This window comes from Anastrepha obliqua, chromosome 2 (assembly GCF_027943255.1).
Source record: "Anastrepha obliqua isolate idAnaObli1 chromosome 2, idAnaObli1_1.0, whole genome shotgun sequence".
In the NCBI taxonomy this organism is placed as follows: domain Eukaryota; kingdom Metazoa; phylum Arthropoda; class Insecta; order Diptera; family Tephritidae; genus Anastrepha; species Anastrepha obliqua.
Window position 1 is genome coordinate 107,923,509 of NC_072893.1, and position 15,859 is coordinate 107,939,367.

The 15,859-nt window shown below is 35.4% G+C and overlaps 2 protein-coding genes across 6 annotated transcripts in view; both read left to right on the forward strand.

Moving 5' to 3' along the window:
- Positions 1–275: 275 nt before the first annotated feature.
- LOC129237332 (hypoxia up-regulated protein 1) lies at positions 276–4,510 on the forward strand. The gene is made up of 3 exons (XM_054872006.1): positions 276–421; positions 568–1,047; positions 1,357–4,510. Exons 2-3 carry the CDS (start codon positions 656–658, stop codon positions 3,899–3,901), a joined length of 2,937 nt encoding a protein of 978 aa, XP_054727981.1. The 5' UTR covers positions 276–421; positions 568–655; the 3' UTR covers positions 3,902–4,510.
- A 1,576-nt stretch (positions 4,511–6,086) lies between these two features.
- Positions 6,087–15,859, forward strand: part of LOC129237238 (ubiquitin-conjugating enzyme E2 Q2) — a 52,123-nt gene continuing 42,350 nt past the window's right edge. Inside the window, exons 1-2 of one of the 5 annotated variants that reach the window (XM_054871827.1) lie at positions 6,087–6,197; positions 6,684–7,622. In XM_054871827.1, coding sequence (XP_054727802.1) covers positions 7,461–7,622 — 162 coding nt within the window. In that variant the 5' untranslated portion in view covers positions 6,087–6,197; positions 6,684–7,460. Of the gene's footprint in view, positions 6,198–6,273; positions 7,623–15,859 lie in introns of those variants that run through there. The other 4 variants (XM_054871826.1, XM_054871825.1, XM_054871828.1 and 1 more) reach the window with 4 other exon arrangements.

The following is a 15,859-nucleotide window of genomic DNA, read 5'->3' on the forward strand; positions in this document are numbered from 1 at the left end:
GGCATCTACATCTAAAATCATTAACATCTTATCAACTAGACGAGAACTGCATTATCTACCAATGCATCAACCGCAAAATTACAAAATAAAAAAATTATTAGCAAAGAAGTATTAATATTTTTTCATTAGTTATTAGATGCTACTCATATTGAATTTGTAAATAATTAACTTATTTCTACAAAATTCAAAGAAACGCATAAATTGTATGTCGTTCAATTTACAAACACCACAGCAACCCTATCAGTTGCGAAGAGCGGCAAACTCAGCTGAAAACCGAAAGCCTATAGAACACGTCAGTTATTTCGCCTGCTGTCACTTTTCTGATATATCCGTTCATATATAAAAGTGGGCGAAAGTTCTGGGGTTTTTTGCTACAATTTTACTTTTCTGCCCTCAGCATTTCAATAAAAAGAATAATAAGGTAACTTCCATTGTGTTGGTAAAAAGAAATGTGTTAATATTTATTACAAAAAATGTATTCGTTAAAACTAACCTAACTTGTTTTTTTTTTATTTTGTGCGGTACTGACAACAATTATTTATTGAAAACCACTAATTGATTATCCAGCTGGTAGGAAGCAGGATTACAAAAACCATCACAGTAGATTTTTAGCTACTGAAAGTAAATTGTCCATAAGCATTGACAACACGTCAACATGTTCGCCGACAAGCCTAACAAACAAAATACAACACACCGACGGCGGTGGAGTACCACGTCATTGGCATTTGTCTTACCCCTACTCACCACTGCCTGCCTACTATTTGTAGGCAGCCAAATACCAGGCACCAATGCTGCAGTTGTAATGTCTGTCGATTTAGGTACGGAATGGATGAAAGTTGGTGTAGTGTCTCCTGGTGTACCAATGGAAATTGCGCTTAACCGTGAATCGAAACGTAAAACGCCGGTAATACTCGCTTTCCGTGATGGTTTGCGTACATTTGGAGAAGATGCTGTGACAGTGGGTATACGCGAACCATCTGCCGCTTATGGGTACTTACTGGATTTGCTGGGCAAAACAATTGACAACCCAATTGTGGATTTATACAGGTGAGCGAGCCAGAAATTGTTATTACTGAAGACAATTCGCTTTCTTTATCAGCATACATACACGTGTATGTACATAGATGTGTATTGTTCGGTTAATTGAAAATTCATTATCTCTAGAAATATATGCCGTAATATAGGACGACTATGGCTATAAAATAAGATTAATCTCTTAATCCGACATATACGTGGATTTATAAATTAAAGAATTATTTTGCTCAATTTGGAATATCTGCGTGGTGTATTGAGGGATTGCGCAAATTTTACACTTCCATTTTTATATAATGAATCTCCTTCACTTTTTTATTTCAGAAAACGTTTTCCATATTATGAAATAATTGCCGACCCAGAGCGGAATACAGTTATTTTCAAGAAAAGCGATGCGGAACAGTTTTCTGTTGAAGAACTTGTCGCACAAATCCTCGTTAAAGCTAAAGAATTCGCACAGGAATCCACTTCACAACCCGTAACGGAATGCATTATTACTGTTCCCGGTTACTTTGCACAAGCGGAGCGTGAAGCTTTGCTAGCAGCTGCTGAATTGGCTAATCTAAAAGTTTTGCAGCTGATTAATGATTACACTGCCGTTGCACTTAACTATGGCGTATTCCATCGCGCAGAGATCAATGAGACCGCACAGTATTTCATTTTCTACGACATGGGTGCTTATAAAACTTCGGCAGCTGTGGTTAGTTATCAGCTAATGAAGGATAAGGTGACGAAAGAAACGAACCCTGTAGTACAGGTTCTCGGAGTGGCTTACGATCGCACTTTGGGTGGCCTAGAACTTCAACTGCGTCTGCGTGATTATTTAGCGGCCGAATTCAATGCCATGAAAAAAACTAAAACTGATGTGACCACCAGCCCACGCGCCCTTGCCAAGCTATTCAAGGAGGCTGGCCGTGTAAAGAATGTGCTTTCAGCCAACAACGATCACTTTGCGCAAATAGAGAACTTGCTAGAAGATCAGGATTTCAAATTACAGGTGACACGTGAAAAATTGGAAGAATTAGGTGCAGACTTGTGGCCAAGAGTTGTTAAGCCACTTGAACAAGCTCTAGCGGCATCTGGTCTTTCATTGGACACCATTTCTCAAGTTATATTGTTTGGTGGTGGCACCCGTGTGCCTAAAGTGCAAGAAATCCTTAAGCAAGCCATCAAACAAGAATTGGGTAAGAGTCTGAACGCGGATGAGGCGGCAACAATGGGCGCTGTATACAAGGCAGCAGATTTGGCAACAGGTTTTAAGGTGAAAAAATTTGTTGTGAAGGATGCTGTCATCTTTCCAATTCAAGTTACCTTTGAGCGCGATCCGGGTGATGGCGGCGCTGTGCGTCAAGTGAAACGAGTGCTCTTCGGGCAAATGAACTCATATCCGCAAAAGAAAGTCATCACATTCAATAAACATACGGAAGACTTTAATTTCGATGTCCATTACGGTGATCTGAGTCACCTGTCCGCTGAAGAGATTTCCTATATTGGTTCATTGAATATTTTACATGTGGAATTGACGAAAGTAAAAGAGTTGCTTGAGCAACACCAAAACGATGTGGTCGAATCCAAGGGTATCAAAGCTTACTTTACCTTGGACGACTCAGGTATTTTCCATTGCGTGGGTGTGGAGTATGTTTATGAAAAACAAAAAGAGGATGAGGGAACTCTTGCTAAGTTGGGAAGCACCATTAGTAAGCTTTTTACAAAGGATGAAGCCAAAGCTAATCTTGATAACGAAAGCGAGGGAGAGCACTCGGACTACGAGAAAATAGATCCTTCAAAGCCTGAGGCCGAAACAAGCGAGAAAAAGGTCAAAAAAGATACTAAAACCTCCAACAAAACTGAGGAAACTAAATCAGCAGATGAGAAAGACAAATTACTCGCTAAAAATGATACCATCAAACTAGTTACCGTTAAAGAGCCAGTGGCGCATATAGTAACGGAATTATTCACACGCACACTTGCGGGCGAATCTTATGAAAAATCTGTAGAAAAATTAACATCCATCAATGCTGCCGAATCTGACCGTAACCGCTTGGAATCCAGTTTGAATGCACTTGAATCACATGTCGTTGAAATACAACAAAAATTAGATGAAGATGAGTATGCCTCCTGTGCTTCGCCCGAGGAAAAGGAAAAGATTCTTGAATTGTGCGCTGCTATATCCGATTGGCTTTATGAAGACCACGAAAATCCTACACCTGAAATGTATGAACAGCGTTTAAAGGAACTAAAAAAACTGACAAACGTTTTTCTGTCACGTCATTGGGAACACGCTGAGCGACCAGATGCAATAAAGGCTTTGAATGGTTTGATTGATAGTGCGAAGACATTCTTGAAAAGCGCTAAAAATCTGACTAAAGAGTCCAACCCGGAAAAGGATATATTCACAGAAGTAGAAATCGAAACGCTCAGCAAAGTAATTGATGAGACCAGCGATTGGAAGAAGACTGAAAATAAGGCACAGCAGCAACTTAAACGCCACGAAGAAGTGCGCTTATCCGTAAAGGATATTACCGACAAGATGATGTTGCTCGACCGAGAAGTAAAGTATATGGTAAACAAATTAAAGATTTGGAAACCCAAAGTTAAGCCGACTAAGAAACCTAAGAAAGCAGCCAAAACTGAGGGCACTGATGAAAATAGTGAAGGAGGCAGCGGTTCAGAAGTTAACGCTGATGAGCCGTTAAAAGACGAGCAGTCAGAAGCAGAAAAATCTAGCAATGAGGGAGGTGAGCAAGTTAATATACCAGCTACTGATGGCAACAGTTTAGATGATAACGCTGACGCTGATGAATCTACAAAAGAAGAGCAGTCAACACCATCGGCAACGAATGATCACACTCCGCGCTCTGATTTGTAAGACTGTTGGAGCTGAGCAGTATGTGATAATTCATATAACACAGACCGTTAATTGGTCTCATAGTAATAAGCTAATGACTGCATTAACCGTATAAACAACGTAGTTTAAAATCCAGCTACTCGCATCAAGGTATATATAGCCAGAAAATAGAATGCAAGCATTTTCCATTCCACCACACACTCCTTTAAAATGCCAATATTACGTCTCTCTCTCTAGAACTCTAGAACTGAGCTATTTAGATCATCTTTAACAATCTTACGTCTAATATTTATCTCAGCAGAATTTCGTAATGTAATCAATATCAACCCTTCGGTAAATATAATACGTATCCATTAGTCCAACGCATTTTTTTGTATGCAGAAAGAGTCTATGTACTATAAAATAATTTTTTATAAAGAGAAATTTAGTTGATTTTTTATATTTCCCAAACAGGTATTTATGTACTATGTATCTAATTTATTTGAAAATATTTTTCAAAGAAAAATAAATAAATCAGCATGGCCTGAGCAAATTGAGTATGTACGAATACTTTTAACAGACAACTGTAATTTGGATTATAAGGATATAGCAACAAATTAAAAATTATATCTGTACATACAAAAACTTAAATCCGTAATTTTAATCAGTTTCTTGAAAAGAGACACAACAGAAGTTTAGAAAAAAACCCCGTCTTCGATTTGCCAATTCTCTGCTCGCTTGACGAAGTTATCGGGCAATACTTGCTATTAGCGAGTATGGTGATGCCTCATGAAACTGGTATTACTCACTATTATCAATGCTGCCAACACTCCTTTCTGACATTAGGCAAGTTTCATAACTACTCTCATTAAGTGCTTACAAACAAAGGCCAGTTTTGGGAGCTGTTGCAGCAGCATAAATATTCCTCATGTATGTCGTTACCGAAACCAGTAATATTCCCCAAAGATTTATTGGAAGTGTTTATGCTGTTACAACAAGAAAATAAGATATGCTCTCAATGACTCGGATTGATATTTTGTCAATGACTGTCCCAACAGCAGTGCTGCCCATAAATGAAAGTGTGCTTCCAAGTTTTGAGGATATTCTAAGTCGCATCAAGCCGTTGAACTTTATGTGAAGAATACAAAAAAAATGTTTTCTAACAAATTTGAATTTTTTTCAATAATCTTTAGATCTATTTCGTTTTTTTACGTACTTTAGATAATCTTAAAAGAATTACATTTCATCTTATTTCGAACACATTAAAACCATGATTCGATGATTTTCCTAAGTGGCAACAGTTGCAGCAGGCGTAAGTGTGCGTGTGTGCTCTGATTGTTTGACGCTTAAATTATTAGAGGAAAAAAATGGCAGTAAAGAAATAAAATATATATACAATGTTTTAACCATTTGGTTAGCGACGATATAATCCCATAATATATTGACAGCGGTGGTTTAAGTGTTGTGAAAAAATAATCTGCCAGCTTGAATTTGCTAGTGGATCTTGCACTGCATTACCCACATTTACTAATTGTTGGAACTTGCCTGCATAAAAACAAATGTGAATATATAATCGAGTGAATCCATGTTGCCATATTTCAAGTGAACAGCTGTTAAAATTTATCGATTAATTCATTATGAGTACATAAGTGTTTTCTATTATTAATTTCAATTAAAAGCTATAACTTAAAAAGGAGTTTGGCTTGCATTGAATACAAATATAGAAACGATTGAAAACACGTGTGTGACTGCATTTTTTATGAATTGAAGTGGAGTTCAGAACAAAATATAGCATAATGTGCCCAACTGTAGCGAAGTTGCTGAAGGCATTTTGAAGGCAAATTGAAATACTATAATTTATGGTATATTGGGTGCTATAAATTTGTTCAGACCCTTCCCAAGTTTCATTAAACAAATCATTATTCTTTGTCTAAAATTGCTCATGCGGTATTTCAATAAACCCAATACTTGAATTTGTCAAAAGATTCGCGTCAACAAAAGAGCAATGTTTTTGCGTGAATTACACCTATATGTTTGAAGTTTTATTTTAGGCATTATCCAATAGATTATTTTCTATTTTTATGATCTGCAAATAGTAGTCAATACATAATTACAAATTGTTAGGATGCGCAATGGCAGTGTTTAAAGAAATCAGTTAATTCGCTTTGGTTCCAATATGGCAAGGCCAATATCGCATCGCAATTGTCTTCATTTTCGTCTTTTGCTTTTGATTAATGTTTGCCTTCTGTTTCACTTTGCTTCTTGTATTTGTTGGCGAAAGTGATTTTTCGGTTTGGTTAATTTTCACAACTCTGCGAATTATTTGTGCTCTTATTAGGTAGAAACTTTGAGTGCGTGTGTGAATAATTAAAAGCGAATAAGAATTTTCAAGAAACAATAGTTAATCTGCAAATGAAAGAACTAAAACGAATTGGAATTTCGATAAATGTACGACAGAAAAGAAATCTTATTTCAATACTTTTATGAACAATGGAGATAGGATCCCGGACGGTGTGTGAGGGATAGACGTTGGGACTGTGGTTAAAGTCATCGTCAGCGGTATTGAAGTGCAAGGGACTGGTAGACCGCTGTGGCCAATTCCAAGTTTGTGCTCGGTAAATTTCTTCGATTCGGTTCGATTTCTTCACTGCAGATTATTTTTCCTCTGTTGTTGCAATGTAAATTTCATGTCGTCGTTTGTCGTTTCTCATTCTAATTTTGTGGCCGATTTTGAGTTTTCGATTTTATTTTATTCACTCCATACAATTTTGTAACTACAAATATGTACGTATTTTGCATTTTCCTGATCAAATTTGTCTATTAGAACAAGAAGCGATAAAAAACTGGAATTTTAGTAGAAAAAAAGCCTAGTTTACAATTTGCTAAATGTTAAAAGTGTGAATTATATATGTAAAATTATAGTGGTGTCAATGTGTTTAAAAGAACAAAGTTGTGAAAACTTAAAAGCGATAAACTAAATTTAAAAAAGTGAAATCCGCCCCAATTCGGCCTGTAACACCGATTTTTGACGACTCTTACTGCGCAGTCAGCAGAGATATCAGCGTTAAAGTTGGCGTTGCTGGTAACAACGGTTACCATTTCGGTGGAAAAAGTGCCGTGTACCTGGTTGCCCTTTACACCCGCACTACCAGTCAATCCATTGCTGCGTCCTTTCCTGTCTGATTTTGACAACTGATTTCGTGCGTTCGGTTAGTAAATTGAAGCGTCGGTGCGCCACTGCGTAGTGCTCGATAAGCGAGCAAAGCCGAGCATCCCAGCATCATCGCGTTCGCAATTTAACAGTTAATGCACCCAAAGTAACAAAACGGAATCAAAAGCACACATAAAACGACTGGGAAAAATTCGTCACTGCTGCAAAATAAAATAACTAACTGTGACAGCAAGTCTCTGTAGGCCTAGCATCAGCAGAATCATCCATATTGACGACAACGCCAACGCCAACGCCAATAAAGGGTAGACGAAGTGATTTTGTGGAAGGAAAGTGACTAAACACCCCCCTCTGTGGTGTGCTCCGTAGTGGGGACCATCACTTGATTTACCCAACTGCACAATAATACAAAGCTGACGCTGAAGTTTCGAGATGGCTTGTTTGAACACATTAAAATTGGAAATAAAAACGCTGGAAAAGATATTTACCAAGAATCACGAGCGATTTCAAATATTGAATTCGAGTGTTGACGAGCTGACATGTCGCTTCATCGGCAAAAATGGCAAGCGTTATGATATCCATGCTAACATTACGGTGAGTAGGGCAGGCAAATAGTTGTATTTATTTAAAACACTTGAGCCTGTACATACATATGTACATATGTCATTGCATTAGTAACGTAAGAAAATCTCTTATGCAAGTTAAGAATTTGAAAAATACAAGTTCTAAAAAAATTTTTTGTTATCGGTCCAACTGACCGCACTTTATTCACTCACAGCTCCATAACCAAAAAGCCGCTTAAACAAGTAAACTACTTAATTTATATTAAGGGGGGAAGCTGGTCTAGAATTTTGAAAAAATCGAAAAATTTTTTTTTGTCTTAAAAGGTGCTTTAGGGTCTTAGAAATAATTTTACCAAATGAGGGATGCCAGCAAAAATGTCTAAATGCCCAAATTTTTCATTCGACGGCAGTGGCTCGCAGGTATGCCCCGAACGCTACTTACAACTTTAAACGCGTTTTTCTCGAAATCACTTTTTTTAAACTGGCCGAAGACATAACTCGAACAAATCTTTACCGATTCTTACGAAATTTTGGCAATACATTCGAAATACTTTTCTCCGGAGACGTACGTAGGATTTTTTATTTATATTACATAGTTTTTTTTTAATCAACAATTTTATGTCGTTCTTTATAGTGAAAATTGTAACTTTTTGTTCAAACGTGCACCATTTCGCGAAAAAACAAAATACCGAAAAAATCCTACGTACGTCTCTTTCTGTTGTTATATAGAAACTAAAAAAATTTTATTTTTTGATCCAGGACAAAAGTTAAGGAGTTTACGTCTTCGGCAATAGACCCACTAGAAAAAAAGGCGCCTTAGGAGAACTGCTGGACAGCGGCCATTTTGAAATTAATTCAGACGAAAAATTTTGTATTTGTACCATGAAAGCTATATTATTACCTATTTCACAGATTTTCGATTGATTCCTTTGTTGAGTCAAATTAAATTCATAAAATATGCTCATTTTTTGCGCCCTAGACCAGCTTTCCCCCTTAATAAAAATAGTGGCGTGACTTAATTCTAGGAACTTAAATAAGCAATTTTATAATACATTCTGTTTTTATGCGGTTTTTAAAAAAATTCAAAAATTCATGTCGACCTATCGGGAGTTGTATAAACAAGATTCTAAACTAGCTAAGCAAAAACTCATCACGGATTACATCAGAAATGTTAACCCTACAAGTGTGGAATCGCCTGCATCACCATCTAGATCAGACGTGTACATTTCCTCAAGTGACGGAAGTGATTTTACGCCAAATCCTAAACGAATGCGCAACATGCGGGTATTGTCTGATTCTATTTCAGACGATGTTTTTCGATTCTGACGTTTCTTAACACGTTGAGTGCCATGTGAGTCCAGGTTGGTCTCACAGTGCGAAGAGACTTTCAGGCCTCGTGGTGACACTTGGTCTCGCGGTATAATGTGTGAGATTTTGGTTTGTGCTGATGCAGCTGCTTCATAGAGGCTATTAGTAGTAGTGTATTCACGCCATACTAGAGCCATTGCATTGTTTATGCTGCTTGGTCTATGGGTATGAGACCAATGTGGCATCATATGGCCTATTGAAAAATTCAAATATTCTATTGTATTATGTAAAAAAAAAGCGTGGCCGGACGAACCCCATTTTTTTTGTTGTATGGTGGCATTCAACGTGTTAAATAAAGATATAATTTTCAAAAATACAATTTTTTGTTTATGCGATTTTATTTAATTATTTCAAATTCATGCGGTCTATGGAACGTATCTATAGTTATAATATGGGACTAGTACCCTTTTTTATGCGATTTTATTACATTATTTCAGATTTATGCGGTTCTTAGCACTTTTGAAACCTATCTATAGTTTTACTATAGAACTGGTAGCTTTTTTTATGCTGTTTCTTGTGGACTGTATGTACCGCATAAAAACAGAATCTTCTGTACTTGCATTATAAGCTTATTGCAGAAATCAGTATGAAATTTGAATAAGCAATTTAATTAAAAAGAATAAATGAAAAATATAAGAAGCAAAGAGTTTGTTAACTTGGTTTGGGTTAACTCTTCCCTTCTCAAATCGATTGTCCGCAATCGAGTATTGAATTATGGTGTTTTAATTTCAAGAAATGGCCCAGCTTGGGTGTTTGGCATATGTTCGGTAGTTATTATTGATTGAGGTGATAAATACAGTTTTTGTCTATACTTAATATTGCAAGCGAGAATAAAAGTTGCAATAATAACTGAAAGTACAATAGATATATCTGAACTTAAGCTAATTACATCCATATTTTTTATTTTCATCTACTAAATTTCTAATGGTATCTTCATGTTGTATTTGTTTTAAGTATAGATTTTCAGTTTGTAAGTCCAATTTTGTAACATTTTTAGTTTCTTTGATTTTTGTGACTAAATTTGGTAATACAAATGTTTCGTACATTTTTAAGTTTACATTTGTATATGTTGTATTCAGAACATTAATATTACAATTTTCAAATTTAATGAGGAAGGTTCCTTCTTGTCTTATTTCTAATTTGTTACAATCGTGAGTTATTTTTCCTTTAAAATTCTTAAATATGAGTGTTCCTTGTACCATTTCTACTACTTCAGATTTTACTGAAATTTCCATTTTACATTGTGCTTCCTTAAGGGGTAACACCACTGTAGAAATTTCAAAAAATTGATTTTTTTTTATAAGCTTAAAAACGCTAAAAAAAACACTTTTTTCATGAATTTATTGTAGCGAAACGGTTCAAGTCAGTTTATTAAAAGTTGTTGCATATTATAAAGTAACATTTCAAGAATATTTGATAAAATTTTCATGTAAAAATATTGCAAAATGAGCGAATGAGACCACATTTACGTAGACGTTTTTCAAAAATGCATTTTGCAGTAGTCAGCATATCTCAGCGTAGAATCATCTGAAATCAAAAAAATCGAATAATTTAGTTAAAGTATGAGTTAAACTCCCCCCCAACGTTTATTTTGACGATTTATTTTCATTTTGAGCCATTTGGTAGTCGTTTGAAGTAAAAAGTGATTTTTGACGAAAAAATGCCGCCATTTTGTAGGTGTAAAACCACCTTAATATAAAAAAAAAATGGCGAAAAAAAAAACGTTGGGAGGAGGTTTTTTATATGTAAAATATGTGTGCAAAATTTCAAAAGGATCGGTTGAGTAGTTTTCAAATGCCAATGACTACGCACTTTAAAAAAAAGGTTCGAGAAAAGTTTGTAACGGACTACGCGCGCAACTGCTGCGTCTCGGCAGATGTTTGAGGCGGCTCGGCTTTATGCTCTATAACTTAAAAAGTTTTGTTCGGATTGACTTAAAATTTTAACACGGTATTTTTGAATGTTTTACTACAGTAACATGCAAAAAAAAATCGATTTTTATCCCTTACCGATCAAACTTTGTAGTTTTGTATTTTAGTATATAAGTAATAACTTCCCAAATCAGAGTGATTGTTTCTCCTTTCCTTCTATACAAAAAAATTCTTTAAAAATCGTGTTTATTTTACGCGTGTACAGTGGTGTTATCCCTTAAATTTTAAAATGTTTGCAATACATTCATTATCTAATGAAATCTAGTTTTTTTCTAATTTGTCTTTCACATTTATACTATAAATTTTATTAGAGTTATCTGTTAATATTTCTGATGGGTTCAAAAACACTGATTTGTTTGCAATATTTGGTAATGGTTCAAATTGGATTTTGGCTAGAGGACTAGGAGAGAATTGAGGTATTAGTAAAGTTAGGATAATGTTATTTTCCTGGAAAAGTACTACAATTTTCGTATTGCTATAGCTATCGTAGTCGTTAATCAAACTAAGTTCCTTTTGCATCAAAATGTCCGTGGGTATAACTCCCAGTTTGTTGGAAAATATAATTTGTCCTATGTTATCAACATGGTTATTCAAAAGCGATATGTCATTGTTTATACTATAAGTCTGTTCGATAAATCGGACTTCGTCTTCCAGCGTTTTGATTTTATTTTGTAATTTGTCATTTAGGTCTTGTATCCTCTTCAAGTTTTTTAATTTTTAATAATTTCGTGAATTTTTATTCCGAAATTAAACACCTCAATTTTTATATTTCTTTTTAATTTTTTTATTTCTCTTTAATTTTACAATTCGTAGGATCCACTCACAAATCTTTAATGCTTTACAATTTTTCGCTTAATATTTTAACTTATTTTTACACATTTGTGCGGCCCGTCGGCATAACCAACGATCAACAGTGGCGATCTTGCACTAACGCATGCTCTTTAATGTTCACAGTTTCACAAATATATACGCAAATTTCTTTCCTCTTTGAATGAAACCGCGATAAGAGTTCTTCTTATTTAAATTCAATTGCAAAAATTCCAGTGAGCCGTTTTTAGTTTATCAAATACCAACTACTGCGCGTATTGAATTCCATTCAATTTCACAGGCTATCGTGCGCCCACAATACGCACACAATTTATCGCGTAAATGAAAAAAAACATCGTCTTAAGCAATTTCACGCCATTCAGCCGCGAATAATTCTCGCGGTGTGTTATTTTAGTATTTAAACTTGTTTGCCATTATACTTTTGCTCTTTTGGTACTTTCACAGTACTTCCAAATTCGTTGCAATTTATGAATATCCAATAAATTTCAATATTTGCGCTCGCAAGTCCTTATTGATCACAATAACTCTCGCGGGCAATCGAATGTTTCGCGATTTAAATTTTATTTCAGTTAATTTTAGTTGATGAGTAATTTTATTTCTACAATTGTACGCATAAATCTTTGTGCTTTTGTGTTTTCTTATTTTTATTTTTTTTTAGAGATTTCCTGACATAATCACTTGTCGGTAGCGATCACTTGTGCCTTAAAAATTTATAGTCGCATAAATTAAACTATTTCCCATTCACGATTCCGATACTACTGAAATCATTCACCAATTACGATTTACTTTTGTTTTTGTTTTCTTTATTTCTTACTTTTCAAACTGATCGTAGACTTAGGGTAAATTCACACTATGGTGCCGATCACGGTTCGTTCTCGGTCTAGTCTCGGTTCGGTAAAATCTTTCGACATCTACATTTGTGTTCTTACATCGGTCCAGTCGCGATTCATCGTTCGTTGCGTGAACACGTAAAACAGATCTTGTGCATTTTTTCGCCAAAAAATGGCATTCAATTTTGATCTTGAAGACTTAGCCGTTATGGCTATCCTGCTCGACGAAGAAGACAAAGCAAATGTAAATAAATGGAATTTTCATTCACGTCATATTGATTACTTTATTATCTTGAATACTGATATTGATCGTTATTTTTTAGTTATTCACCATTTGAATAAAACTTCAAAATTTATAATAAATCCTGTATGCAATTACTTACCTTTTTCAAAAGACCAAGATTTTTCAGCTGTCATTGTAAAAACTTCGATCTGCACTCCTTTGCTATTGTCGAAAGACTGAACCGAGAACGCAACGTTATTCACACTATCAGTACAAGTCGCGGCAAGTTCGATCACGCTCCAGCAAAATATTCTTCGAACTTGATCGATGCTGGAGTGTGACTGTACCGAAACTTGAACAGCACGGATAGTGTGAATACAGTCATTGTTTTTCGTTTGTGAATATTTTACCGGACCGAGAGCGGACCGTGATCGGCATCATAGTGTGAATCCGGCCTTAGTATGCAGTGCTTTGTATATATACTACGTTTTACGCTTTTGTCCGTTGAAGTTTGTCCGTTCCAAACCTCTACAACATTCGACATCCGTTTTACTTAAAGTTCTAGAGATAAATGATATTGGTCCATCATTTTGTGAAAGGACTGCACCGATAGCAAAGTTTGAGGCATCTGTTACTAGCTCAAAATCTTTACTAAAATCTGGGTAAGCAAGTACTATTGTAAATCTTCTGAGGTGAGTGCATTCTTTATTTTGGCAAAAGATTCCTTAGCATCATCATTTAAACTTATTCGTAATTTTGCGGATTTATTTTTGGAAGCACGTAGGCTCGAATCTACTTGCATGAAACATCAAATAATAGAAAGATTTTTTTTAATATCTATATCAGGAAGGAAAATAGTCGGTCGCACTGCAGCCGGCATATTTTACTTTGCACGTTTTTAACCAAAAATTATATGATGTTTTTATTTTTTCGCAATAATATTGCATCAGAGCTGGAAAGTCTCGTGTTATTTTTCTCAAATTATGGCATTTTCTGCCCACTACAGCAGGAGAAGGCCAGCTTTATTATTTTATTTTTATTATATAATTTGTGAACAGGACGGAAAAAGACCAGACCGGGGTACCCAACCAGAGGCTTTAAAAAAGGTGTCAAAGGAGGGTTAAAATATTCAAATAATTTGTCCGTCCATATTACTTTCAATAAAAGTTAAATTTCCGATTCCTTCAGATGACGACCATTTCCATACCATTACGTATGCTCTTACGCCTGTGCTGCGCAGATTTTATGGTCGTAGCTCTGCATTTAGTTTTCTCCAAACAAGATTTTTGATGTCTGATCTAAAAAGGTTAAACTTACTTTCGAATTTAAAATTTGGCACCGTGATTGATTTTATTACCTAGGGATAAATATAATTTTTTTTTTTCGAAAATACATAATTATTTGATCGTCCAACCACAAATCGCAAGAAAAAAAGGGCGTGTAGCGTAGTCCACATAACAGAAGTGAAACTTTCAAGGCAGGCAAAGAGGGAGGGACCCGAGAAAGAATGAGAGAGAGAGAGGGAGAGAGAGAGAAAAGGAATATTTATCTAAATAAATTCACAACATTTGCAGAGAATACAATTAGACAAAATTTACAAAAAACGGAGAAGGGTCGATCGGTGTAGGTAAACGCCGGACACAAACCGTGACAACAACGCGCATTACTCCGAGCGTTTATTACCCGCACAAACGCAGCGATTCCAGGACTGCAGCAACGGCACAAATTATCGCAAGGCAATACCAATAAATCCGACGCCAGAATGGATAGCACTTTATAGTACGCACAAGCACTAGCCAGGAAACGGAAATAAGCGCCAAAAATTAGGCACCAAAAAAATTGGGACCAAAAAACGCCCCTAACAGTAGGCACCAAGGAAATATAACGCCAGAAAGTAGTCACCAAAGATATATTTCCTACAAGTTTGCACCAACAAACAAACGCCAAAAAGTAGGCAGTATTATTTCTCACTAGAAATTAGCAACCACAAGGAAAAAGTGTATCTAAAATATATATAAGGTAAAGCTCTCTCTCTCTCTCCTTTTCCTCTACGTTATATCTTATTTTCTCTCTCGTGGAACGAAAATGCCCAAAACGTTGCATGGCCTTGAAATTTTACTCTCCGTTCTCGCTCGGCCATCGACGCCTAAGAAGTTTCACTTCAAAAATAAAACAGCTGCTACAGCGAATTCACCTTATGTGAATTCGCCTTGGTCTGTGCTGTGCTATGGCTCTTAGAGCCACCAAATTTATCAGCAGTGTAGCCACTTGATTAATTTTTTACGTTTTTCTCAAGGTTTAGCAAAAATACCAATTCTTTGAACACAAATTTATATAAACAGATAACTTTCAAGCTTAATAAAATAATAATAATGTGAAATTCAAAATGAAAAAGTCGATTTTTGATATGAAAAGAAAAAATGAGTGATTTCAAAATTTACAAAAATTCCGAAAATGATGATTAAGCAAATGATCCTTTTGTTTTGTTTTATTAATTTTTGAACATCCCTAACATTATTTATACATACATATTTATGCATTTAAAAGAGATGCTATTTTTTTGAAAATATAAATGAACGCGTGAGCCAAGAAAGAGAGCTGTAATATGTAAATTTGAAAAATAGATCATAATAAGCATTAAGTTTTTTAGCAACAATCTGATATTTAAGATATTTACTGTTGAGTTAGATGAAAAAACAGAAATTACGCAAGTGTGCAACAAAACATTTTTCGTTTTAATTGAGGCAGCATTTTGTTAGTGCAGTTGACAATATTCGCCAGTTTGTGCAAAAATCATTGGGTTTCCCAGAAAAATATGCATAGATTATTCCATGCTTCTATCCAATAAATATTTAATTACTCAGCGAGAAAAATCGTTCAAGACTAATAACCTTAATTTAAAATAAATCTGGATGAATAGCTTGGATGATTAAGAGCAATACTGAAGGTAAAGTTGCATACACTGGATGCAACCCCCAATTTTTTAAACTAGTTTTCATGAGCTCCCACAAAAATACTATTTTGCGCCGGCATAGAATGCAATCTCGGACAATGACTTGTAGTTTTTACCACCACTAAAGTCACCAAT

Excerpts from the sequence above, each read along its gene's own strand:
- LOC129237332 (XM_054872006.1), top strand. The coding sequence starts at position 656 with ATGTTCGCCGACAAGCCTAACAAACAAAATACAACACACCGACGGCGG. Across the intron at positions 1,048-1,356 it reads CCAATTGTGGATTTATACAG|AAAACGTTTTCCATATTATG; the intron begins GTGAGCGAGCCA and ends TTTTTATTTCAG.